This window comes from Desmodus rotundus, chromosome 13, assembly GCF_022682495.2.
Source record: "Desmodus rotundus isolate HL8 chromosome 13, HLdesRot8A.1, whole genome shotgun sequence".
NCBI lineage: Eukaryota > Metazoa > Chordata > Mammalia > Chiroptera > Phyllostomidae > Desmodus > Desmodus rotundus.
Window position 1 is genome coordinate 25,520,301 of NC_071399.1, and position 27,473 is coordinate 25,547,773.

The 27,473-nt window shown below is 40.7% G+C and overlaps 1 protein-coding gene across 5 annotated transcripts in view; it reads left to right on the forward strand.

Moving 5' to 3' along the window:
* AP3M2 (adaptor related protein complex 3 subunit mu 2) overlaps window positions 1-27,473 on the forward strand; it is a 59,149-nt gene that overhangs the window by 27,080 nt on the left and 4,596 nt on the right. For 3 of the 5 annotated variants that reach the window (XM_045186598.3, XM_053916856.2, XM_053916852.2), the window contains 6 exons: window positions 12,018-12,362; window positions 15,635-15,806; window positions 19,066-19,203; window positions 24,784-24,869; window positions 25,569-25,702; window positions 27,013-27,220. In XM_045186598.3, the coding sequence (XP_045042533.1) occupies window positions 12,090-12,362; window positions 15,635-15,806; window positions 19,066-19,203; window positions 24,784-24,869; window positions 25,569-25,702; window positions 27,013-27,220 (1,011 nt within the window). In that variant the 5' untranslated portion in view covers window positions 12,018-12,089. Of the gene's footprint in view, window positions 1-10,308; window positions 10,369-12,017; window positions 12,363-15,634; window positions 15,807-19,065; window positions 19,204-24,783; window positions 24,870-25,568; window positions 25,703-27,012; window positions 27,221-27,473 lie in introns of those variants that run through there. The other 2 variants (XM_053916854.2, XM_053916853.2) reach the window with 2 other exon arrangements.

Sequence of the window (27,473 nt, forward strand, 5' to 3'; positions counted from 1 at the left end):
TTCAAGTTAAACGTGGAACCATGTAGAAGTGTACTCCCTGAAGCTCAGGAGCCCGCACGGGGGTTGGGATTGAGGCCAAGGCAACATAACTCTAACATTCCGACCCCTGTGTCGTTCACAGCAGCTCTGCTTTATCTGTTTTATCTGGGAACTTTCATTTCTCTAAACTATTTCACGGCGAGGCAAAGTTCAGACCATTGTTACCACAGAAACTTAGAGTTGGAAAAGATCTGGGAGATCATTTCGTCCAATCTTTTCATTTCACAGATAAGGCCATTGAGATTCCAGGAATTTATCACACCATCAGTGAGATCACGCCCTGTGACCACATGCTGGGCCTCCAGCTATTTCAGACTGGGGCTGACCGCAGCACTCCCTCCTGAGCCATGGCTTGCTGGATCTTCCTTTTACAATACTATGAACATGTTTTTGTCTTGTCTTCTTATTTTAATCTATCTTGTAGGGATTACATAAAAGTGATCCGTGGAGCTTTTCTGCTTTCCAGTCTGTCTTCCCTAAGTCCTTGAATTTCAAACTTAATTTATTTAAAATATCCAATCTATTCATTGCTTGTAGCTGCTCTATTTAACCCCACTGTCTGTGGATAGCTATTAATTATTTATTCAATAACCATTCTCCTGTCTTCCTTTTTAACAGAGTTCTATCTTGGGGGTGGGAGTAGTAATGTGCCCAGCTGAAAACATACTTAAACAATAGAGCACTATTGGGACTTCCAGAAAAGCTCATCAAAGGAAACTGATTCACTGGCTCATGCCCATTTGCTCTTTCTCTTTCAGCCTAGAATATAGCTTGATGACTGGAGCCACAGCAACAATGTTGTGAGCATGAGGGTCAAAATGGTACCCTAGGAATGGCGGAATGGCAAGCTAAGAGAAGCCTAAATCCTCGATTTGAAGCTGCTATTCCAACCCTGAATTTTCTAATTCTTGAATTCTCATACAGTGAGAGAAAAATACCTTGTTCAAGGCAATATTATTTCCCTTATTTATTTATTTATTTTTCATGCAATGGAATGTAATTCCCACTGCCTCCCATTTAGGACAAGAACAAAGTAGATTAGGACTTCAGCTTTATTGAATGATCTATTTTTGAACACTAGTATTTTTGAATACTAGTTGCTCAGATAGTACTTACATACCCTATCACAAGGCTATAATAATAAACACATACTTCATTCATTAGTCATGTAATGAAACAATCTCCTCCCCCACTCCTTCCCCCTGGCTATGTGTAAACATGTGTGTATGTCTCTTGTGCTGATGCTGGGGACATGTGTTACAAGATCTAAAATTGCAAGTGCTGCCTTGACATCTTTCAGTATCACTGGGCCCAAAGGCCTAACTCTCAACAGCGGGAAGCCTCCCTGCCTGGCTAGTTCCTTTATTAGGTGGGCCAGTCGTACTCCATGCATTGCTCAAACTAATGGACTTCACCTCTCTGTCAGCTCTCAAAACTACTCAAACACGCTAATTACATAGCCTTGCAGGAACCAAGGATTATCTCATCCCCTTGGCACTGCAAAGCTCATCTCTCACAGGCCCTGCTGGTTCACTCTACTCCAGTGCGCAACCTCCGGGAGGCCCTGTATGGTGTGCAGTGTCCTCCTCCCTGGCCTGTGAGTATATGTCACTAATAACCTGCTGTCAATTTCACCTGTGCAGTGCTGGGCTCCATGTGTTTGGCCGTTTCATACTATTTAAGGCAGTGTTTCTTCCTTCATCAATGGGGTGATAAGGAAGTGATCAGAACAGTCCATTTACTTAACAAACATTCATTGAGGCCTCTTGGATGTTAGGTACTGTGTAAGGCGATGGCTATAGGGTGAGCAAGGCAGATACAGTGCCTGCCCTCAAGATGCGCATACTCTGGTGGGGAAGACTGACAAAGAAAAAAGACAACAGAGAAATAAACACAGTAAATACAAGCTGTGACATATTATTAAGCATAGAGAATAGCCTAGGGTGGCAGAGGAAGAGGAAGATGGAGGGGGGGAATTTAGATAACGTGGTAATGCCAGACTGACTCCCTGGGAAGGTGACATAAGTAAGACTTAACGGAAGAAAAGGAGCTAGCTAGGTTAAAACCAGGGAAGAGCCTTTCAAGCAGAGGAAACAACATATTCTAGGGCCTAGAAGTAGGGGGAGGAGCTGAGCGACATGAGATTCAATGGGAGAGATGGGAGGGAATAGATAAAAGAGGTGTGCCTTAGTCCTTTTGGGTTGCTATAACAAAAATACTATAGCTTGGGGGGCTTAAACAACAAATATTTATTTCTCACAATTCTGGAGGCTGGGAGGTCCAAGATCAAGGTCCTGGTGGATTCAGTGTCTAGTGAGGACCTGCTTCCTGGTTCACAGACAGCTGTCTTGTTGTGTCCTCATGTGGTGGAACAGGCGAGGTTGCTCCTTGGGGTCTCTTTTATAAGAGGTGCACTCATGAGGGCTGATCCCATCAATGAGGGCTCACTCTCCTGACCCCATCATCTCCAAATAGCATCCCACTGGACATTGGAACTTAACATACACATTTTGAGGGAACACAAGCATTCATTCATTAGCAAGGTGGTATTTGGATTTAATCTATAGTGACAGAATGTAGTGGTTGCCAGGGCTGGGAGGTTGGGAGGAAGTGGAAAGTGACAGCTAATGGGTAGAGAGTTTCTTTTGGGGGTGACAAAAATGTACTAAAATTAGATTGTGGCAATGGTTGCACAACTTTGTGAGTATACTAAAACCATTTTTAAAAGAGTTATTATGAATGTTATGGCATACATGTTATAGCTTAGTAAAACTGACTTTAAAAAGAATAAAATTAAAATGAGAGCTCACTTTTGCTGCTGTATAGAAAATGGATTGACGGGGGTGAGAGTGGAACTGGGAGGGTTTGTAGTCTTTGAGGCAAGGGGTGGTGGTGGCCTGGACTAGGGCGGTGGCAGTGGAGTCGGAGAGGATGGTTTCCTGATCTACTTCGGAGACAGAATCAACAGGGTCTGCTTCTGATTGGATGAAGGGATGAGCTTCATGGAGGACTCAAGGATGATTTGTGAGTATTGGTCTCGGTTGTGGAACTTACTAAGATGGGGAAAGCAAGGTGGAGTAGGTTTGGAGGAAGGAACAGATTTGGAAAAGAAACTGGAGTTCCTTTCTGCTCTATTGGGATGTCTGTGAGGCACCCAAATGGAGATAGTGAGTGGGCAGTTGGCTATGTCCGTCTGGAGGTCCGTGAAGAAGAGGAGTCATCGTCACTGAAAGAGAACTTACACTCATGAGGTCATCTCAGCAGAGTGTAGATACACAATGAAGGAGTGTCTAGTAAGAAGCCACAGAATAACACCATGCCCCTGAGGTGTGAGCGGGGCCTCACTGGTGGATGTTCCTGGGGCTCATTGTCTAGGGAAGGGACTAGGTACAACGATTACCTTCCTCAGGAGACTGGAATCAGTAGGCCAACCTGCAGATGCCAGGAGAGGGATGCTGCTCCCTTCTTGTCAGGCAGGGTTTGCATTTCAGGAACTTGAGATGATTTTGCTGGAGCTTTAGAGTAAGAGGAGCTACAGACAACCTCTGCCACCTGGAAGCAGGTGTGCATCCCAAGATACCCTGATTACATCACATCTTGTGAGCTACATTATGACTTACACGTTACTCTTTCTGTTCATTTCCCTTTTATTATCTCCAAGTCTTTTGTATGTGTCCACCCTGATTCTTGCTCTGCTATGGAAAATTAAAGAAAAACTAATGTATCTACCATGGTGTTGAAGAGTTAAAGGGATACGGAGCCTCCTAAGTCCAGCATGGTGGAGATGGCAGCCAGTAGTGGGAGTTCCCAGAGAGGAGAATGGGTCTCTTTTGAGAGCAGGGGTGTCAAGTTCAGGCTCTCCCTTCCAGAATAGCAAGCTTCTTCCATGGCTAGCCTTAAAGGAGCTGGTTTTGATAATTTAAAGGGAGCTGGTCTTTCTTTATATCTTTTCCCACATTTCACCACAAGCTCCTTGAAGACATACTTTAACTGTTTTCGGCCCCTTAGTCAGTGCTCGGGGTGGAGGGAGGTAGGCCCTCCATAAATGTTTGTTTATGGTTTCCAAAGAGTTTACAATCCAGTTGTGGCGATCAGGCTGCACACACGAATGCGTGGCAGGTGTCAAAGGCACCGCAGGTTACATGAAAGAGCTATGAAAGGCTATGTAATCACACAGGAGGGAGAAATTACTTCCAGCGTGGGGGTATCAAGTTTGGGACAGACTTTGTGGGGGAGAAAACATATGGCTAGGCCTTGAGGGCTGAAGAGAATTCCACGAATAGGATGAGTAAGAGACGAAGGCATGCCAAGCAGAGGAGTCAGTGAGAACACAGACACGGAGGGGAGGCATTCCATTTCTTCAGTGTGTGACCGGCAGAGAGGTGGCATGCATGGACAGAGCAAGACGTGTCAAAGCCAGAGAGGAGTGCTGGGGCCTCGCTGCAGAGCCCTGCAAAATGTCTCTCTCAGTGAGCAAGGCCTCTCTTGTTTCAGACCTGCCCCGTTCCTGGCCAAATTAATTAAATAATTATTCCCAGGGAACTCTGATAGCTGGGATTGGTTTTTCATGGTAGAAAAAAAGTGCTCAGCAATGAGGGCTGTTAAACATTAGGATGGTTTACTAGGGGCAGCTTTAGAAAATCTTTTCCTAGAGAGTTTTATGCATAAAAGAGACATACCATTTATTGATGATTTCCAGTGGCCTCTCTTGAAACCATGAGAATGTACTAGACAAGCTCCCCAATTCTATGTTGTTGGATTCAACTTAACAGATATTTGAGTGTCGACTTGTATGTGACCCTGGGTATTGCTATGACAAAATTCACGCCATCTCTCCCTGCTCTCACTGTGCCTCTCTTCCAGTGATTCCCATCTTAACGAATGACACTTCTAGCCACACAGTTGCCCAAGTCGGAAACCTATGAATAATCTCCGATCCCTCATTCTCTCTCACCACTCACTTTCAATTCATCCCCAATCCCTATCATTCTACCTCCAAAGACACCTCTAAAATTGTCTACTTCTTTCCAATCCCTCCTCCTAGTGGCAGTCACTGGCATCTCTCATGCGGATTACAATAGTCCAAATGATCTCTCCGCTGCCAAGCTTGGCCTTCTCCAATCTACCTCACACACATGGTCTTTCTGAAATGTAAATCTGAAAGCATTTCACTCTCCCACTTCACATGTCTTCATTGGGCTCCTGGGCTTGTGAGAGACGCAGGACGTGCACACTGTGAGCCAGACTGCTTCAGGCTTCCTGTGTGCTTGAATTCCAGCTCAGCCGCTTACCTACTGACTCGACCTTTAGCTGGGTACTTCTGCACCCACGGCAGTTTTCTCACCTATAAAACGGGATCGTAAGTAATTCATTTGAGGATAGTTAGGTGGTTTAAATGAATCTGGATCTTCCTCTCTTCTACGAACTCTTTTTAAAAAGATTTTATTTATTTATTTATTTTTAGAGAGAAGGGGAGGGAGGGGGAGAAATACCGATGTAAGAGAGAAACATCCTTGAGTTCACCCCAACTGGGGACTGAACAAACCCTCAGCCCAGGCATGTGCCCTGACCAGAAATCAAACCAGCGACTCTTCGCTTTGAGGAATGACTTCCAACTAAATGAGCCACACAGGTCAGGGCTCTTCTAGGGACTCTTGAATTTGGAGTGCCCTAGGCTCTGTTTCTCCTCTCTCTCCATGCTCACTCCCTTAGTCATTTCAACTGGTCTTGTGGCTTTAAATACCCATACACTGATAACTCCCAAATCTACATCTCCAGCTCAGACCTCTCTTCTGATGCCTAGACTCACATATATCCAGGTGCCTTCTCAACATTTCCACTTGGATGGCTAATAAAGCTATAAATATATGTAATTGAACACATCTGAAATGGAACTCCTGATTTTTTCCTTCAAACCTGCTCCATCCACAGTCCTTTTCATCTTAGTTGATGGAACCAGATGGTCAGGTATGGGGGGTCTCCACCCGCAGAGCCCCCCAACCCCTGGCCACCGCAGATGAGAATAAGCCTACCAAGACATGATCTGCTTGGGGAGAAAAGGTGGCCGATTTCTCAAAGGAGAAGGGCCACGAGCCTTTTCCTCAATGGGCTTTTATTGGGTTCAATTTGCACAGGAATACAGGTAAAGCTCATCAATCACTGTCAAGCAGTAAGGATCAAACAATAGATAACATTCAAAGAACTATGAGGGCTTATTCTGAGTCAGGGTCAGTTAGCTAGGGTCAGAGCTATAAAAACTGGGAAACAGACTCATTCTATGCTTGGAAGAATCATTTAAATTGAGGGTAATAGCAAAGCAGGTTTCACAGGATTTTATGCATTCTTTCTTAGGCCTGATCACCCCAGGGAACCTGCCCTTTCCAGCACAGGGCTGCACCCACCTCTGGCATTGTTTCAGGCTTAAATCAGACAGGGGAAGTAAGGCAGCTAAGAGATTAGGGGATATCTCACAGACAGAATGAGGACTCAGGCCATGTCAAAGCCGAAGGACAAGGGTCCATCAACCCCTTTTTCTATAGCCCCCACAAGTCCTTCCCTGAGGGCCCCTTCGAGACTATGCCTGTCTTAGGTCATCCCTCCCTTGAGGAATCTTACCTGTCATTGGCTAACCAGTTATCCGTCGGGGGCTAAGTAGGGTGAGGTAAAGGGGGCAGAGGTGGTGCCCCTAATAGGAAGATAAGCTTTGTGTCCTTAGTGGCTTATGGTCCCAAGGTCTCTTTACTCAGCCTTAGTTATGAGGGGTTACAGCTTCTGAAACCAGGCAGGGTGGTTCCCAGCAGTCAAGCTCAGTGGTCCCTCACTTTTCTTTTGTTCTAGCTCCCCACATTCCATCCTATCAGGAAATCCAGCTGGCTCTTGTTCAGGTTATATTTAGAATCTGAGTCCTCCTCACCACCTCCCTGGCCATACCTTGATCCAAGCCCCATGTCTCCCACCTAGATTACTGCAGTATATTTCTAACTGGTCTCTTTCTGCCCTGGCTCATCTACAGTTTCTTCTCAACCCAGCAGATTGATCAATCAGATCTTGTCATTCCTTTGCTCAAAACCTCCATTGGATCCCCATTTCAAAAGCACTACAAGCCAAAATCTTTCAAATAGATTTCAAGACCCTGTGTAATCCAGTCCCCACCCTGAACCCTGTAACCTCATCTTCTGCTTTACCCCCTGTTCATTGTACTCCAGCTATGATTTCAACCTTACTGCTCCTGGGACTCCCCAAGCACACTACAGTCTTAAGGCTTTTGCTCTGCCTATTCCCTTTGCTGGGATGCCCTTCCCTCGGATATGCCTATAGCTCACTCCATTTCCTCCAAGTCTTTGCTCAAATATTTCTTCTCAAGGTGGCTCATTCTCACTACCCTTTAAAAAACTATAACTTGCCTTCCAGTCTCATGGTGCTCTAGACATCCCTTCTGGTTTTTTCCATATTGCATTTACCACCTTCTAACACACGCTATAGTTCATTTATTAGGTTTATTGATAATTATCTGTCTTCCCTCACTAGAATATAAGTTTACTAGGGTGAGGATTTCTGTCTTATGTTCACTGGCATTAGGTAACCAAACTCTAGAACAGTGCCTGGTACATAGTAGGACTCACTAAATATTTAAGGAATGAATGGACAGTGCATGGCATATAGAGTTTTATGACTATTAACAATTATTACAAAGCTCACAACCACCTGGCTCCTGCCTGTCTTCCTAATCTCACTTTAGGAAAAGAAAAGAAAATCTGTACTCTTTCTCCCATTCTAATTCAGCTGTAGTTCACTCTCTCATCTCCTGAACTTTCTACATGGACTCTTCTCTCTGTCCTTGCATGCTAATGGAATCTGCATTCATCTTTTTGGTTTCAGTTTAGAAGGACTTCCTTGACTCTAAGTCAGCCCTTTCCACCAGCATCCCCAACACGTGCTCCTTGCTCATCACACTGTTTTGTAATTACTTGCTTACCATTTGTCTTCCCAGCTAGGCTCTGTGACAACAGAGACTATGTCTGTGGTATTAGTCATTGCAGCATCCCCAGCACAGGACTTGATACATGGGAGGATGTCAGTAAATGTTAACTCAATGAATGAAAAATGCCCACTGCAGTGACTGCATTTCTGCGCTTTACACATATTGCTTAGTAACCATGTTTAATTGTATCTTGTGTTGCCTCTCAGGCAGTAACAATCACGAACACTTTTCTTTCTTTTCTAAAAATAACTAAAATAATTTTCAATTACAGATGATGTACATTACTAAATTAGTTTCAGGGGTACACCCCAGTCTTAGGCATTATATAACTTAATAAGTGATCATCTTGAAAAATCTTGCACTCATCTGACACCACACATAGTTATTAGAATATTATTGACTATATTCCCTATGCTGTGCTTCACATCCTAGGACTATCCTGTAACAACTGATTTGTACTTTTTAATCTCCTCACCTTTTTCACCCATCTTCCCAACACCCCTCCCATCTGGCAACTGTCAAAATGTTCCCTGTATCTGAGTCTGTTTCTGTTCCGTTCGTTCATTTTGTTTTTTAGATTCAGTTGTTGATAGACATGTATTTATTGCCATTTTGCTGTTCATATTTTTTATCCTTTTCTTCTTCTTCTTCTTGAAGAAGAAAGACCCTTTAACATAACATATAATACTGGTTTGGTGAAGGAAATAGACATACAAGTCCGGGAAGCACAGAGAATCCCAAACAAGATGAACCCAAAGAGATTCATATGAAGACACATCATAATTAAAATGCAAAAGGTTAAAGACAAAGAGAGACTCTTAAAAGCAGAAAGAGAAAAGCAGTTACCTACAAGGGAGCTCCCATAAGACAGTCAGTTGATTTCTCAATAGAAACTTTGCAGGCAAGAAAGGACTAGCAAGAAATATTCAAAGTGACAAAAAGCAAGGACCCACAACCAAGATTACCCAGCAAAGCTATTGTTTAGAAGGACAGCTAGAGAGCTTTCCAGACACCAGAAAGCTAAAGTTAATTGCTAATATTGTTCTAACTCAACAACTCTCCGCAGTTAGTACTATTAATGTCCTTATTTGAGAAGTGAGGGGCTTGAAGTTTAGAGAAGTTAATGTACTTTCTGGAAGTAGGTGTTGGAGCACTTAAAACTCAGGCAGTCTGGCGCCAGAGCTCTAAGCTTGCTTACAAGGTGCACATCATTCAGCCTTTTTGATCTGGGGTTTTCTCTTTTACTTAGTTCGAAATTAGCCGACTATCTGTCCTTAGCTAGTATGGCAGAGAACAATTCACACCATCTTTGACAGACATTTACCATGGTCGGGGATAATGAGCAGCCGCCACTCATGCTCCATTTTACCAACATGGAAGGTAAAGCACAGTCAGGGTGATACCCTCGTGGTCTAGGTAGACATCATTACCACCACCGCCACAGTTTACCATTTTATTGAACACCTACAATGTTCCGGGAACCGAGGCAAACACTTTGCCCACCCCATCTCATTTATTAACTAATTTTTCATTTAACGGAAGTTGAAACTTGTTTTCTGACTTCTCCATGCTTTTCTGGATCACGGTAACTTGAATCACTTAAAAGAGTATCAAAGTCATTAGCGCGTCAATGCAATTTGGAGAGATACCTGCCTAACACCCCACCCCACCCCCATTTTCAGGTCTGAGAGCTGAGATTCCGAAAGGTTAAGTACCTTCCCCAAGGTCAAGCAGGTGGTGGTTTAGTTGAAGCTGGGAGAAGCCTACTGAATCGAGGTCCAGGGCTCCGGATAAGAGGCAATACTGCTTATATCACCTTTTCTTTACACAATGCACATAAATGAAAGGGCATCATGCCTCTTTTTTAAATGGAGAATAGTTATTACTGTTCATGATTTATTACCCATGATACGGTATTAGATAAATCATGTTCCGGAAATTACACTCTAGTATCCCTTCCAGGCACATTCCGCGGTTACGCAGGTGACAGCTACTAACGGCCAGGCCTTTTTTGTGACTGGCGGCCAGCGACTGTTCACGACAGCCAATCAGGACTTGGAGCCACAAACCTGCACCAATTGAAGATTTACGAAACCTCAACAAGGGCCAACTGGAGGACTGAGTCGGAGAACACGCTGAGCCGCGAACAGCGATCAATCAGAGGGGAGGAGCGGATCACTGACGCCCAATCCGCAGCTTTCAGACCTCGGTCTCTGGCTCAGGGCCCGCAGGCCGGCCAATCAGCGGGCGCGCGGCGACAAGCTAGAAATCAGGGGTGGGGTGGGGAGGCGGGGCCTGTCCGCGCAGCGGAAAGGTGGGCGCTGCGGAGAGCAAGGCCGGGTGAGGAGGTCTGGAGACCTGAGTCCGGAGACCTGGGGCCGGGAAGGGGATGGCGCGCGCTCGTTGTCTACGCGGGTTGGGGAGGTGGGGCGCGCGGGCAAGATTACAATATGTCAGCAAACTTAACGTCCGCGCTGCGGGAAACGGTGGGGAGAGGTTTGGGATCGAGCACCGGGCTTCGGAGGTGGCCCCTTTCGGGAGGATGGCTGAGGGAGGAGGGGATACTGTTGCTTGGCAATGCACGTGTGCAAACTGGTGACTCTTCACCTCTCAAACGTGCACGCACCTTAAATCCGCCCTCTTGTCCACTTTGCCCTCAAACGATGTCAATCACCTATGGCTCACAGGCGCTGGGCTGGGCTGGGACCAGCGCAAAAATAACCCACTTCGGCAGCTGTCTCTCCCTCATCCTCATCCTAGCTGGTCTCAGCTTCCCCTCCCTCCCGCTGTCCACCCGCAAAGGGATTAAGCTCGCGCTGGGGCACTTGGTACAACAGGCCTTTGCGGCATGTATAAAACCTCCGGGGCCAGTTCGCAGAACGGACACAGTTGGGGTACAGTGCCGCTGCCTCATCCTGGGAACTGGTACCATAGAGATGCTGTCGCCTGAGGGACTGGGGTTATTCCCCAGAGGGATTTTTTTCATTTTATTGTTTCTAGAAAGAGAGGGGAATGGAGGGAGAAAGAGAAGGAGAGAAACATTGATGCATTGCCTCTTGCATGCTAACCGGCTAGGGACCAAACCCAAAACCCAGGCGTGTGCCCTCACTGGGGATTGAACCTCTGGCCAGGGCCAGAGGGATTTTTTTTTTAAGGCATCCAACGCAGAACCTTGTGCATAACGAATATTTGAGAATGGGAATTGACTGAATGAATAACGATCACAGTGACAGCTTTCCATTCCATGGACCAGCACTGTCCAATAGAAATATAATGCAAGCCACATACTATTTGCTAATTTTCCATTTTCAACTAACCACATTAAAAAATTTTTTAAAGGTTAAATACATTTCAATGTATTTTATTTAACCCAAAGTATCTAAACTATCAATATTAACTATCAAAATTAATTTAATTTATCAATATTAAATTATTGGTAAGAGATCTTAAAATCTCATTTTCATACAAATCCTTCAAAATCTGGCATGTATCTCACATTTACAGAACATCTCAGGTTGGACCAGCCACATTTTAAAGTGCTCACTGGCCATATTTGCCTAATGGCTACCATATGAGACTACTGCACAAATACAAACATACATGTGTGTGAGTTCTGACCAAATACATGAATCTCATTAATATTCTTCGAAGCCCTCTTATATGTAAGAGAGCACTGTGCAGTGAGGTAACAAAAAACATGAAGCATGTTCTTTTTTCTCAAGGAACTTAAAGTTCAGTTGAGAAAAATGCACATCCACAAATTAAGTTGAATTTTAAAGAGACATGATTCAGGCACTAGTACGGATAACTGGGCAGTATATGATTGATTGGCAAATAATTATCCTTAGGAATTCAAAGGAGGGATACTTCAATCTCACGCAATAGAGGAAGACTTGAGTCTATTCTTGAAGGATAGATAGCACTGGACTGCTGGAAAAGATGGGGAAGGTGTTTTGGTTCAATGGAACTGATCATAACTTCTTTTGGTTTTTTTTAGGGTTGAAAATTTGTTGAGTCCTGAGGTGTTCAGACTGAAAAAGACTTTCCTCTCTCCCTGGCAACCTCCACCATGATTCATAGCCTTTTCTTGATCAACTCCTCTGGAGATATTTTCCTGGAGAAACACTGGAAAAGCGTGGTCAGCCGTTCTGTTTGTGATTACTTTTTTGAGGCACAAGAGAGAGCTACTGAGGCAGAAAACGTGCCACCAGTTATCCCTACCCCTCACCACTATCTCTTAAGTGTGTACCGGCACAAGATCTTCTTCGTGGCTGTGATCCAGACGGAGGTCCCGCCTCTATTTGTCATTGAGTTCCTTCACCGAGTAGTGGACACATTTCAGGTGCGTGAATGTGACAAGGTTCATACATGTCAGTGATAAAGTATCTTTCTTATTCTGTCTCCATTGTATTCAGTCTCAATTAAGGAACTTTTTTAAAAAATTGAAACTCTGACATTGCTCACTTCCTCTCCTATCTGATAAGATTCTTGATTCTACTTACTGAATTAGCTTCATCTAGAATGACAGGCTGAGTACTTTCCAACCTGTTGCATGAGAAAGCTGCCCCATTCGGTGTGATTGTGTATGGTCATTTTAGGTCTGGAGATTGGAATTGTCTTACACTGTTCACAAATCAGAGGATTTCAGTTTTGGGAGGTTTTTTTTACATAGTGGACTCGATGCTAACCATTGTTAATTACATGCTTTGAGTTGCATCAAAAACTGATGAGTGTATAAAGATATATATATATATATATTTTTTTTTTTTTAAGTAGAAGAGCTAAGTAAGGCTTGTTTTCACTCTCCCCGGCAAGGGTAATTTGTGAACCTGTACTTCGTCATGGGTTTAGGGTGCTTATCCACAGCACAGAAGCTCCTTGTTGCAAACTTAATATTGAAAAGTCTTCTGTACCCACAAGAATTTAAGCAACACATTTTATAAGACAGTTTTCACTCCGAGTTTTCCTTTCAGGACTAGATTTGAAGACCTTGGGGAGTGGGGTGTCAGCACCATTTATAGCACAGATGGTGAGCTTTGCCCAGACTCTGGTTTTAGACGGTGGAATCCTCTCCTAAAAGACTTGCTCAACTTCTCACTGTTGTGGTATTTGTATAACTGAGATGGTAAATGAGAAGCGGGGGCTCTTTGGTTCAACTTCGATGTCATGTGAAGTTTGGAATTAGTCACACGAATATAGAAATCGTGGAAGTGAATGAGAAGAGAAGGAGGACCCAAATGTGATGATAAATAGTGAAAAGCGAATCAAAGAGTCCTTTCATTTGCACGTCTATCTAGCTCACATGTCTGGAACCGCTTTCATTCCAAAGGAATTATATTTTATAATTTTCCCACAGATACTTTCTGGTAGGGTTATTCTGGGATTCCAGTTCTCACGTGGCATGTGGTTCCTTCACACAGTGAAAACCTGAGAACTATGAAGCCCAGTATGCGGAGGACCTGTAAGTGAAGGAACTCGGTAGTTAGGAACTTAAACCGCTCTGACTGGGCCCTGTTATGATTTCCACATGTGATTCTTTACCCCGTTCTAAGACTATCCATCCCATTGGTGAAACCTGACATCAGCTTCTTATTGCCGTCTGATATTATGTAACTAATTATAAGACAGGAAGTGAGAAAAGTTGTTTAATCCAGTTGAAACCACAGAAGCACTTGAGAAAACAGTAAAGTTGCTGGTTTAGAAGTTTGGAACTTCAGACCCTGTCATTTTTGATGCATTAAAAGTCAATGGCTATGTCCTGATTTGGGTGTCTTTCTGTAGCTGCTCTCTCTGGCTGTATTATATTTCTAGGACTAGAATGTAATGGAAGAGTTTCAGCTATAGAATCGCGGGCACTTTTGCTCTTACACTTCGTCATACTTACAAGCCTCCTTCCCAACTGCCAAGCACACATGCTGCCTGGTGTATAAAATCTGGTGATATGTTTTATTTATTTTTCAAAATAAAGTCACTCTTGGGAAGGAAATGTGAAATTCTTTGCCCTTAAATTCTTGATTTTAAAGAAGAAATCTTTTTTGTTTTAGAAACCTATTCCTAAATTCTATTGGATATTGGAATGAGTTCAGTAATTGACATGATCTGATGTAATTAAATCACACCTGGAGTCTGTCATCAATTTTGAATATCACAATTTGAGGAGAATGTGGGAAAACTGGAGCATATTCAAAGAAATGGCAAGAGGGTAAAACGATCTAGAAACCATACCATGGCATGAACAGTGGAAAGATCAAACAGGAAGTTTGGCCCTAAGTAAAAATACTGAGGCCCCGGCTGCTGTGGCTCAGTTGACTGGAGCGTCATCTCATAAACTGAAAGGTTGTGGGTTTGATCCTGGTCAGGGGACGTGCCTAGACTGTGGGTTCGGCCCTTGGTCTGGACACGTACCAGGGGCAACCGACTGATATTTTTCTCTCACATTGATGCTTCTCTCTCTCTCCTGCTGTCCCTTTCTCTCTAAAAGCAATGAGAAAATGACCTCAGGGAAGGATACAAAAAATTTAAGTAAAAAATATTGAAATGAAATCCTGTAGTTGTCTTCCAATAGCTGTGGGACTAGTCTACAAACTTGTTCTGTAAGGAAGATCTAGGAAACAAATTTTAGTTTAGCAAAAGAACTTTCTAATGATCAGAGCTTTCCATGAATAGAATGGGCCTTCTCAAAAAGGAGTCAATTTCCCTTCAGTGGATGAATTTAAGAAGGTCATGTGACCATCTCGGAGGTCCAGGATAAGACATGACTGGCATTGCTAGAAGGGTACACCAAATGACCACAGATATTTCTTCCTAAATCATTTTAGCATCATGCATTGCATTCTACATGGTGCTTTACAGTTTACAGAGCACTTTCACATATGTTATCCTTTAATCAATCATGCTGAGTTCTTACAACATCCACGTGTGCCCAATGGTCTTATCCCGATTATACTGTTAAAGAAATCAAGACCCAGATTAGTTAGCATGACTTAATCTAGTAACCTAGTAAGTGGCAATTGTAACCCAGGTCTTGATCTGGGATCCAGTGCTTTTCCCACAACCCAGATAATTTAGTATCTAAGTTTAGCCTTGGTTAATAAAAGGACAAAGCATTCTTAGAATCAGCATCTTAGAGTAGAGAGGATACAAAGTGATTTTCTAGTGTGCTTGCTCATACCCCTGATTTTATTTTGTTTCCCTCTAAATTCTTATTTGCTGCATGAATGTTAAGCAGTAGCACACAGCAATGGATTAAGAAGATTTTCACTTCCAAACTATGTCATATCAAGTATTATCATAGTTCTTTCAAATTCTTGTTCATAAGCACATATAATAGTTACGAGTCAGTTTTGTATTCTATGTATTTTATCTAGTTGAAGAAACCAACCCAAAGAGGTTAAATGACTTACTCTAGTTTATAAAAGAAGTTAGTAATGACACTGGTACTGTAAGTGTTCTTTTTAAGAGAACTATGGTTATGCCTCATTCCCTTATTGTAGAAGAATATCCTAAACATTGAGTAAATACATATGGGCAGAACTAGATCCTTGTTCTCTGGGAACATTCTCTCACTTAATGACAGTCTCTGAGTGATAAATGTATATATTGTATTTTCATCAGGATTATTTTGGAGTCTGTTCAGAGCCAGTGATCAAAGACAACGTGGTTGTGGTTTATGAGGTTTTGGAAGAGATGCTTGATAATGGGTTTCCATTAGCTACCGAGTCAAACATCCTCAAAGAACTGATAAAGCCTCCCACCATTCTTCGGACGGTTGTCAACACCATAACAGGTATGGACAAAGGGCAAACCCACAGAAAGCTGCCGCCATCGTGGGTGTGGCTTAGTCTGGTCCCTGCATGATTTAAATGCTTACCTTGGGGATCTCAAGTGTCCAGGTGCTTTAATTCTGTTCTTTGTAGTCTTGGAGTATGACCTGAGAGAGATGTTAATTATCTAGGAAATACCCTGATTTCAATGACAGAATAAAGTCAAACAGCTGAAAAATATTTTTTTTCTGATTTCAGAAGAAACACACGATTATTACAGAAACATTGGAAATACAGAGGAGCACAAAGAACGTGAAATTAGTTCTTAATCCCATCACACTTTTGACATACTTGTGTATATATTTTTTGTCTTTTCTAAACAGATAGATTATAGATGGATGGATAGAATTTTTTAACTACTCTTGTACATATATTAAAACTTACCTTTTAGCAATATTTTGTGAATACTATTTCATTATGATAACTATCCTTCTACATAATTTTTAGTGACTTTGCAATTTCCTGCTATATGGAATAGACCCTAAATTATTTACTCAGTCTCTGTTTATGTTTCTGATTTTTTGTTCTTTTAAATAACAAGAAATCAGCATTTTTATAATTAAGTCTTTGTGTACTTCTAGGAGGATTTCATTTCAGTACTGGAAATAGAAGGCCTGGGCCAAAGCACGTGCACATTGTACGGCCTTGAATGCATTGTGCCAACTTGCCCTCCAGAAAAGTTACACCAATTTATACTTTCAGTAGCAATTTCTATGTGCCCTAGCCAACCCTATTATCATTATTATTATTAATTTTAAAAACTTTGGATATTTGATAGTTTAGTGATATCTTGTAATTTACACGCATTTTTTATATTACTAAGGATGTTAAAAGCTGCTCAAGTGTTTATTGACTGTTTTTCCCCTATAGTGAATTACTTTTTTGTGTCCCTTGCCCATTTTTTTTATGTTGAAATGCTTTTCTTTTTTGCTCTAACTTAAAATAATTCTTTTATTTAAGGATATTAAACTGCCATGTACAAGGTCCGGCACAAATAACACTCCTTTTTTATTACAAAATCATAACATAACAATATCACACTCTGTAGTTCTGTAACATAACATGTCACACTCAAGCACACCACCACACCACATGACATTTCAGGTGAAATGTTCAAATCGCTGTCCGTCTCGTGCGAGACATGCACGTACCCTCCCCACCACACAGGCCGGCCGTACTTCTGCAGGACCCTGTATATTGGGAATGTACATTTGGTTTGTGGGAGTTCTTTATATATTTTGAATACTCTGTTACAGGTATCTTCTCACAATCTGTCTTGTCATTTGACATTTTACATGGCATTGTTTGTGTAGCCACATTCAAAACTTTTTGATTTAATGAAGTTAATCATTCTTCATTAAGGTTTTACATTTTGGATCTTGCTAAGTGTATAAATAGGGTTTACAAGGAATTTGACAAACTAATTGAAAAATACATTTTTAAAAGGAATAAATATGCACAGTAGCCAGGATGATTTTGAAAGAGAATTACAAAAGGGTTGGAAGGATTTCCCTGTCAAATAGTATCAAGCTATATATACCAAGTTCATATGGCACATGAGACAAAAATTCATAGAATAGATTTGAGTCATAAAAACCAAGACAGTTTTGAAAATAAATATTAAAAAAAGAACAAGAGAGTGTGTCTTATCAGGTTCAAGATATATCATGAAGTTTTGGTAATTTTAAAAATATAGTATTGGCCCAGTGATAGGCAAGTATGATTGGGATAAAATAGAAAGTCCAGAAACAGACCCTTGTATTTATAGAAATTTAGTATAAATACATGTGGTCATATATCAAATCAGTGGGCCCGGGGCCAGTTAAATATATTGTACTAGGAGAATCTGCTTTGATATAGAAAAAAAGTGAAGTCTCTTTGCTTATTCTGCACATGAAATAAGTTCCAGCTGGATATAAACACAAACAAACTCTAACTGCTAGAAGAAAACATAAGAATGTCTCTTTTTTTTTTTGCCTCCCCTCACCCATACTAAGAGAATGTCCTTTTGATCTTGGAAAAAGTCTTTTTTAAAAAGTGTATTTTCTTCTAATTCTTTCACAATTTTATTTTTGGATTGAATTATTTAGTCTATTTGGAAATTATCTTGGTAATCAGGATAAAGTAAGGCTCCATGTTTATTTCTCCAAATTGTCAGTCACTTTTCCTAGCACTATTCCTTGAATAATTTATCTTTTCTCTTCTTCTGTCAAATGATATTTTTATCTTGACCTTAAGTCATTGTGGATTCTTGGTCTTTTTTTTTTTAGGCTTTCCTGCCTTATTATCATACTGATTTAATTATTATAGCTTGATGACATGCTTTAATATATAGCATACTTTTTAAGAAAACATTTGTTGGGTTTTTCAATATTTTGGGCTCATTTTAAACCTTAAAAAGCTTTATTAGCACCTGATCATTTATGAATATTATTAAGTCATGTTCCAGATTCTCACTTAAATCTAGAAAAAGGTATCTGAGAACCATTTTGAGAAGCTGAAGTGTTTTATAAACATGCTGAATATGCATGTGTTTAATGATTTTTTCTTTAGATTAAAAAGATCCAGGTTACAGGAGAAGGAAATTTTGAATTAGTTATAATATTTCAAAATTTTAATATAGAACCTTTGAATTAAAAATATTTTTGATGCTTGTGAGGGAAAAACAAGTCGAGAAATTGATTTATAACTCTTAGAAGAGATAGGGAAAGATGTAATTTGTATTCTTTTTCTAAGTTTCAGTATTGGTATGAGAGAGATTATGTTGATGTATACATTTTAATACCTAGCATAAATGCAGCTCAGAATCTACCTTAAACAAAAATACTACTTTTACCCATGAAAATTTTATATCAATATGTAGATTACCATCTCTACTGAAAGCCAATCCATTATTTAAGCTGCAAGCTATTGTGGAATTTGAGAGACCAAGTTCGAGTTACTTTCAAAACCAAAATATGATATCTGTTTCTCAGGTAACTATTTTAACCTTTATTCTGCTTGAGAAGGCAGACCAGATGGCGACGAGTTTTTAAGTAGACTAGGTTACTCGTATAGAACTTGGGAAAACTCTTGTCTTTTTTTAAAAAAAATTCTTTAATTGACTAAATGACTAGTGGGAGCATAGAAAAACATCTAGGGAAGTGTTCTATGATTATGAGATAATTGATTATATCCAGTTATCAAATTGGAAATAAATTACAGTAATATTCATTGTCTCAGGAAGCACCAATGTGGGTGACCAGCTACCCACTGGGCAGCTGTCCGTGGTGCCCTGGCGACGGACCGGGGTGAAATACACCAATAATGAGGCCTATTTTGATGTGATTGAAGAGATTGATGCCATCATTGATAAATCAGGTAGGTGCCTTTAACCGGTTCTCTGAACTATGAAAATAGAAAGAAGCCCCTTTCAAGCAGTGCTTGCTATTAGCAGAATTACCCCCCAATTCAAAACATTCATTTTAACTTAGTGCCTACCTTGTGTCAAGCACTGTGCTAGGTACTAGAAATGGACTTAAATATAATGACGCAGGTGACATGATCATATGTGTAGAAATCCCTAAAAATTCAACAAAAAACTCTTAGAACTAACAAATTCAATAAAGTTTTAGTATAAACAATCAACATACAAGAATCAGTGGCATTTCTATATGCAAACAACAAACTATCCTAAAAGGGAATTAAGAAAATAGTTCTGTTTGTGATAGCAACAAAAATAATAAAATACTTAGGAATAAGAAATAAACTTAACCAGAGTTGAAAGACTTGTGAATGGAAAATTATAAAACATTGATGAAGAAAATTAAAGAAAACATAGATAAATGGAGAGACACCTATATTCATGGATTGGAAGAATTAATATTGTTATAATGTTGATAATACCTAAAGTGTTCTACAGATTTAGTACTATCCCCATTAAAATCCCAATGGCATCCTTTGTAGAAATAGGAAAAAAAAAATCATATGGAACCAAAAAGACACCGAGTAGCCAAAGCAGCCTTGAGCAGGAAGAATCAAGCTAGAAACTTCACATTTCCTGATTTCAAAATATATTACAATACTACATTAGTTAATACAGTATGGATCTGAAATAAAGACAGATACAGAGACCCATGAAGCAAAATACAGAGCTGAAAAATAAAACCACGCATTTATAATCAACTGATCTTCAACAAGAGTGTTACGCATGTACAATGGGGAAAGGATAGTCTCTTCATTAACTGTGTTGGGGAAACTGAATATCCACATACAGACCAATCAAATTGAACCCTTACCGCATACCATATGCAAAAATCAATGCAAAATGGCCCTGGCTGGTATAGCTCAGTGCTCTGAGCATGGGACTGCGAACCAAAGCATTGCTGGTTTGATTCCCAGTCAGGGTACATGCCTGGTTGCAGGCCAGGTCCCCAGTAGGGGGCACATAAGAGGCAACCACACATTGATGTTTCTTTCCCTCTCTTTCTCCTTCTTTTCCTCTCTCTCTAAAAATAAATAAATCTTTTAAAAAATGCAAAATGTATTAAAGATGTAAACATAGGACATGAAATCATAAAACTACTAGAAGAAAAGATAGGGAGAATGATATATCTGGGCAATGATTTTTTTGAAGATATGACACCAAAAGCAAAGGCAACAAATGCAAAAATAAACAAATGGGATTGCATCAAACTGAAGAGCTTCTGCACAACAAAGAAACAATCAACAGAGTGAAAAGGCAACCTATAAATGGGAGTAAATACTTCTAAACCATGCATCTGAAGAGGGATTAATATCCAAAATCTATAAGGAATTCAAGCAACTCTAGCAAAACAAAACAAAAAACAAATAACCTGATTAAAAAGTCAGCACAGGACATGACTAGACATTTTTCAAAAGAAGACATAAAAATGGCCAGAGGGTATATCAAAAGGTGCTCAACAATTACTAATCACCAGGGAAATGCAAATAAAAGCTATGAGATATTGCATCGTACCAGTTAGAATGGCCATTATAATAAGACCAAAGATGAGTGTGGAAATGATGTGGAGGAAAGGGAACCCTTGTACACCGTTGCTGGGAATGTAAATGGGGACAACCATCATGGAAAACAGTATGGAGGTTACTCAAAATCTTAAAAATGGAACTACCGTATGATCCAGCAATCCCACTTCTGGTTACATCCAAAGGAAATGAAACAAGTATCTCGAAGAGGTATCTGCACTTTCATGTTTGTTGCAGCATTATTCACAGTAGCCAAGATATGGAACAACCTAAATGTCTGGTGACGGACAAATGGGTAAAGAAAATGTGAGATGGGTCTATAAACACAATGGAAGATTATTCAGCCGTAAAAAAGGAAGGGAATCTTGCCATTTTCAACAACATGGGTGAACCTGGAGCGCGTTACACTTAAGTGAGATAAACCAGATACAGAAAGACAAGTACTCTGTGGCCTCACTTACAGGAGCAGAGAGAGCAGAAGGGTGCTTACCAGGGGTTAGGAGGAGGGGCAAGTGAGGAGGTGTCGGTCAAAGCGAAGCAGTTCTGGTCATGCGAGGTAAGTTCTGGAGATTTAATGTACAGCCGTGATGACAGTTGCATTGTTAAAGGATTCCCCTCACCCCGTCTGGTTAAATTAACACATCCTCACTTCACATATGTTTTATATACTTGAAATCTGCAGAGAGGAGGATCGTTAGTGCTCTCACTACACACACACACACACACACACACACACACACACACACACTATGAGGTGATGGATATGTCAATTGGCTTGATTTTGGTGATCATTGTACAATGTATATGTATATAAAAACATCAAGTTGTGCAGCTTAAATATATACAACTTTTATTAGTTAATTATATCTCAGTAGAGCTGAAAAAGGCAATAAAAACATGACGATGCAGACCAATGCTTGTCTCACATTTTATTTTCTTTTTTCATTTACTTTTTTCCTAAGTATTTGATTTTTCAAATTATATTTTATTGATTATGCTATTAAAGTTATCCTGATTTTCTCCCCTTTGTCCCACCTCCACCCAGCACACCCCACTCCCTCAGGCAACCCCCCCCACCCTTGTTCATGTCCATGGGTCATACGTGTAAGTTCTTAGGCTACCCCATTTCCTACACTGTACCTTACATCCCATGGCTATTCTGTAACTACCTATTTGTACTTCTTAATCCCTTCACCTTTTCACGCATTCCCCCACCGTCCCCTCCCAACTGGCAACCATTAAAATGTTCTCTGTATCCATGATTCTGTCTCTGTTCTTCTCATTTGCTTAGCTTGTTTTTTAGAGTTGATTGTTGATAGATTTGTATTTTTTTGCCCTTTTATCCATAGTTTTGATCTTTTTATTAAGTCCCTTTAACATTTCATATAATTATGGTTTGGTGATGATGAACTCCTTTCATTTTTGCTTGTATGGGAAGCACTTTATCTGCCCTTTGATTCTAAATGATAGCTTTGCCGAGTACAGCAATCTCGGCCGTAGGTCCCTGCTTTTCATGACTTTGATTATTTTTTGCCAGTTCCTTGTTGCCTGCACAGTTAACCAATGTCACTTCAATAAATGTAATAAAATGTAAACAAAGATGAGCTATACAAACTCTCGAAGAAAAAAGTAAGCCCAGTAATTAAGTCATTGAATACCCATAGTATTCCCATTCCCAGTAATACAGGAAAACAACAATGATTTACAAATAATGAAGAGAGGCATGTCATTCAGAGGGACAATTGTTCATTATGTGGCTGTCACTCAGCATAGTTCTGGGGATCTCATCTTTCCCATGACGAGCCTTCAGAGATTTTTGTTAGTAAATGTGTGTGAGTGGCAGCTGGCTTTTGGTTCAGTGATGGTATTTTCAGCATTTTTTTGACTAGTAATATCTTAGTTCTGCCACTGAATCTTTTTGAAACCTTAATTGTGTTCCATATTCAAATGTCTGGACCTCTTTATGAAATACCTTTGTTGTAGCTGCTTCTGTTGTTGATAACGATTATGATGTTATTTTGTTGTTGACAATGAGGTTATACAAACAGAGGAGATGAGGGGTTACAAGAAAGAGAAAGAGAGACAGTCGATGGCTACAGAAGCTTGCTGAAAGTCTAGTGAGGGAGAGCGAAAGGTAAAAAGGTGGAGGCTAAGAGGTATCCCGCTCGTACAGAACAAAATCTAAAGAGGTGAATGTTTATGCTTTATCTGTGGAATGAGTAGAAGTTATTAAAACATTCATGTATTTTGGAGCAAAGTATGTGCAAACCCTTTAAGATAAGTAAAATATTATTGGGAAATAAAGTAGTTTAGTATGACTGGATTGAGAAGCATAAAAAAAGAAAAGTGTTGAGGCTTTAAAACTAATCACAGCAGCTTTTCATATTAGTCCAAAACTGAAAATATCCCAAATATCCATTAGTAATAGAAAGGATGAATACATTTTGATATGGTTCTACAATGGAATACTATACAACGATGAAAAAGAATAGCTACTTATACACCCAACAACATGAATGAATCTCACAGTGTTGAGCAAGAAACTTGGATGCATTAAGTTTATGTACATTTATATGAAGTTTGAAGACAGATGCATCTTAATCTAAGGTAATAGAAGTCAGAATTTTAAGGATTTGGACTAGTTAGGTTGGGCAAGAGGAACATAGTAGAATGCTAAAAAGGTTTCACATCATGATGTGGATGATATTTGCATAGGCCTATACATATTTAAAAATTCATTGAGGTGTACATACAAGATTTTTGCATTTTACTATAGGTTTTGCCTCAATTAAAAAGCAAACAACAACTAGATGGCTAGATCATCATGAGGCTTGTATGCCTTTTTAAGGAGGATTAATTGGAGCAATTAAAAAATTTTAAGTGGGGGTATAACTTGAACAGGTTTGTAATTTAAAACTGTAAGTCCAGCTGCAGTGTGAAGAAGGGCTTGAAATGGGGTAAGACTGAAGGTGGGGAAAGCAGGAAGCTGTTACTGAAGTCACAAAATACAGATGTCCTCAATTGTAGTAAGCGTGGAGAGGAACAAACAGATGAGTTAAAAGATAGGAGTCATATAAAAGAGAGGAAATGATCACTGATTGGTTATGGGCAACGAACAATTAGAAGTGGTCAAGGATTTTCTGGCTTAGCAACAGGATAGCTGGTATCATCATGAAGATGTGGAAAATAGAAAGAGCAGGTCCAGGAATGAAGATAAGGAATTCACTTTGACATGTAGAGTTTGAAGTGCCTCTAAGACATCTAAGTGGAGCTGACCAATTGGCTGAACTGGAAAAAAAGATTAGGAAATAATTAGCCATCAGTGAAAAGAAGCCTGGAGCAGGAGGTAAAATAACCCAAGGGGAGAGTGTTGGGTGACAGAGGAGAAGTTTGGAACTGAAAAATCATGGACATTTAAAGGATGTGAAAAGAAATTAATGTGCAGAAGGCACTGAAGGAGATAGAAAGGTAGAGAGCTAGCAGAGGGGAGGATTTGGAAAAGGAAGAAGGGGGTCAGCAATGACACATGCTACAGAGGGATCCTGGGAGATAAAGGCCAAAAGTGCCCATTCGGTGTAGCAGCAAAGCTCACCGGTGGCCTTAGGGAGAGAAGTTTCTGATAAGGAATTTCCTGAACTATTTATTGGTTAAGATTATGACATTCTGTGTGATTCTGGTACTAGATTGAAAACTCCTTTAGGCTAATTATCTCATTAATTTTTTTATTCCCATTACTTCATCTAAGTATCTCATACTTGATACACAGTTGATGAATGTTTGGAAGGATGGACAATGTTGGGTAGATGAATAGGATGGATGGAAAGAAGGAGGAGAATGAGGGAGGGATAGAGGAAGGAAGAGATGGAAGGAGGGCGGGAAGAAGGAAATGAGTTGGGAAGAACAGAGCAGAGTTCAGTCACCTCCGACCTTCCTTTTGTCTTGCTGTGGTCTCAGGTTCCACCATCACCGCTGAGATCCAGGGGGTGATCGATGCCTGTGTCAAGCTGACTGGAATGCCAGACCTTACACTGTCCTTCATGGTAAAAGCCTGGACTGCAGATTTAGTTCTCGGGAGGGGAAATTAAATGCTCTCGGAAAGACAGAATTGTGAGAATGAAATGGAACGAAAGGTATAGTTAAAGCCCTGGATGGTGTGGCTCAGTGGATTGAGCACCGGCCTGTGAAAGTCTCCGGTTCAGTGCCCGTGCCTGGGTTGTGGGCCAGGTCCCTGGCTGGGGGTGTGCTAGAGGCAACTGGTCCATGTTTCTTATAGAGATGTTTCTCTCCCTCTCTGTCTCCCTCCCTTTCTTTCTCTCTAAAAATCAATAGATAAAATCATGCCCTGGTTGGTACAGCTCAGTAGGTTGAATTCTAGCCTGTGAACCAAAAGATCTGTTTGATTCCCAGTAAGGGCACATGCTTGGGTTGTGGGCCAGGTCCCCAGTTGGAGGTGTGTGAGAGACAACCAATTGATGTTTCTCTCCCTCTCTCTTTCCCTCTGTCTCTGAAAACAAATAAGTAATCTTTAAAAAAATAAATAAAAATAAAATAATAAATAAAATCTTAAAAAAAAAGATGATTAAGGACATCTACACAGCTGTGTCAGGCTTGACTTTTTTTATAAGTAACTACAGAATTTGTGTGTATGTGTTTTAGTAAACACAACATCTGAATTACTCCTGAAAGAAAGATGGGTGTTTAATTCCTACGTTTTGCTTTTCCTTGCCTGGTAACTATAGAACCCCAGGTTGCTGGATGACGTCAGCTTCCATCCTTGTGTTCGTTTCAAGCGCTGGGAATCTGAGCGTATCCTCTCCTTCATCCCTCCTGATGGAAACTTTCGCCTGCTCTCTTACCATGTCAGTGCCCAGAAGTAAGCAGCCCTTATAATTAAGACTGGAGTGTGTGTGTGTGTGTGTGTGTGTGTGAGTGTGTGAGAGCCATATCCATAGTGATAGAACTCTGGCTCTGGAGTTACCTGGGTTCAAATTCCAGCTTCTATACTTACTAATCAGGTAACCTCAACTGAGTTGCTTACCCTTTCTGGGTCTGTTTTCTTATCTGTAAGTTGAAAATAATAAAAGTGCCTTGTTGTGAAGGTTAAGTAAGAGAATCTAAATAGTGCTTATCAAAAAGTCGGTGTTCATTAAGTTTCCTGCTGTTATTTTTGTTGTCATTACTGTATGTCTGAATAATTGTTTTTTCCTCAAATTGGAGTCTGAGTACACCTGTATTCAACCCCACAACCCAAAAGAAGCATTAAATTATGCAATGCAAACCATAAAATGCAGTGATTTTTGGTCTTGGACATTCTCTGTGATATGAGTCTGAGGCTTTTTATGAGCAGGAGGTGTGGACTGAAAGTAGAAAGTGTGTGGACTGAAGAGAGCCACAAGACCTCAGAGCCACCAATCCCTTTGTGTGTGATTTGGAAAAAATAGTTCATAAAACTACCTGAGCAGTTGAGAGCAAAGGCTCTGGAATCAGACTGCCTAGACTTAATCCACGCCGTCAGTATTTCTGATATGTGACCTTGGGCAAGTTACTTAATGAGGTTAAGCATGTCAGTGCAGTCAGGGCAATAGCAGTACCTGCTTCGTACTTGCTGGAAGATTAAATGAGGTAACAGAGGTAAAGCATTTAGCATAGTGGCACTCAGGGAGGGCTTAGTATATGTTAGGAACTGCCACTAACTCTCTGACTTTTCCGTTTCCTCTTCTGTCAAGTCCTGACAACTTGCTCTCCTTCACAGGGTTTCTGTAACGATCAGGCGAGGTCAGGTGAAAGGTCTCTCAAGAAATTATTAAATGTGCATGATGTATGAATATTACTCTCCGAAGTACAAATAATTATCAGTTGCATGTCACAAAATAAAACAGAAGTATGGTGACTCCTAAGTTTTATTTATAATGCCTTTCTCATAGTAGGCTTAGTATACTCTTTAATTTTGTGGCTATTATTCAAAGAGTCATTAGAAGAGTTAGTTGACTTACTAGACAACATCTTAGCTTTACAAAAAGAAACCAATAAAAGATGACTAAGGGCTTTTACCTGTACTTCATTTTTAAGATGAGCAAGGAAGTACACAAGGGAGGAAAAGATGCCAGCAGGGCGGACAAGGAGGAAAGGGCGCCATTTTGGCGGCACATTAATGAAATGGGCTTTTGGCTATCTCTTTTCCAGTCTGGTGGCAATTCCAGTATATGTCAAACACGGCATCAGTTTCCGGGACAGTAGTTCACTTGGACGCTTCGAAATAACAGTGGGACCTAAGCAGACTATGGGGAAGACCATTGAGGGAGTGATCGTCACCAGCCAGATGCCCAAGGGGGTCCTGAATATGAGCCTCACTCCATCTCAGGGGACACACACGTTTGACCCAGTTACCAAGGTAGGAGACTAAGCGGGAGGTTTTGAATTGCTGATCTCAAATAGAAGTAACTCTGTCGGAGCTCTCCACGTACACTTTATACCTTGTTGAAGGGGGTGATTAATCAAAGGGACATTGTTTTTCCCTTGAGACAATTTAGGGTAACAAATGGGGTTCTCTGTTGAGAAATACCCTAGAGGCAGGTTACAATATGCGAACCGATGGCCTGAGGTTAGACTCAACATCCGCACGTGAAAGGTTCCACTGTGACTCT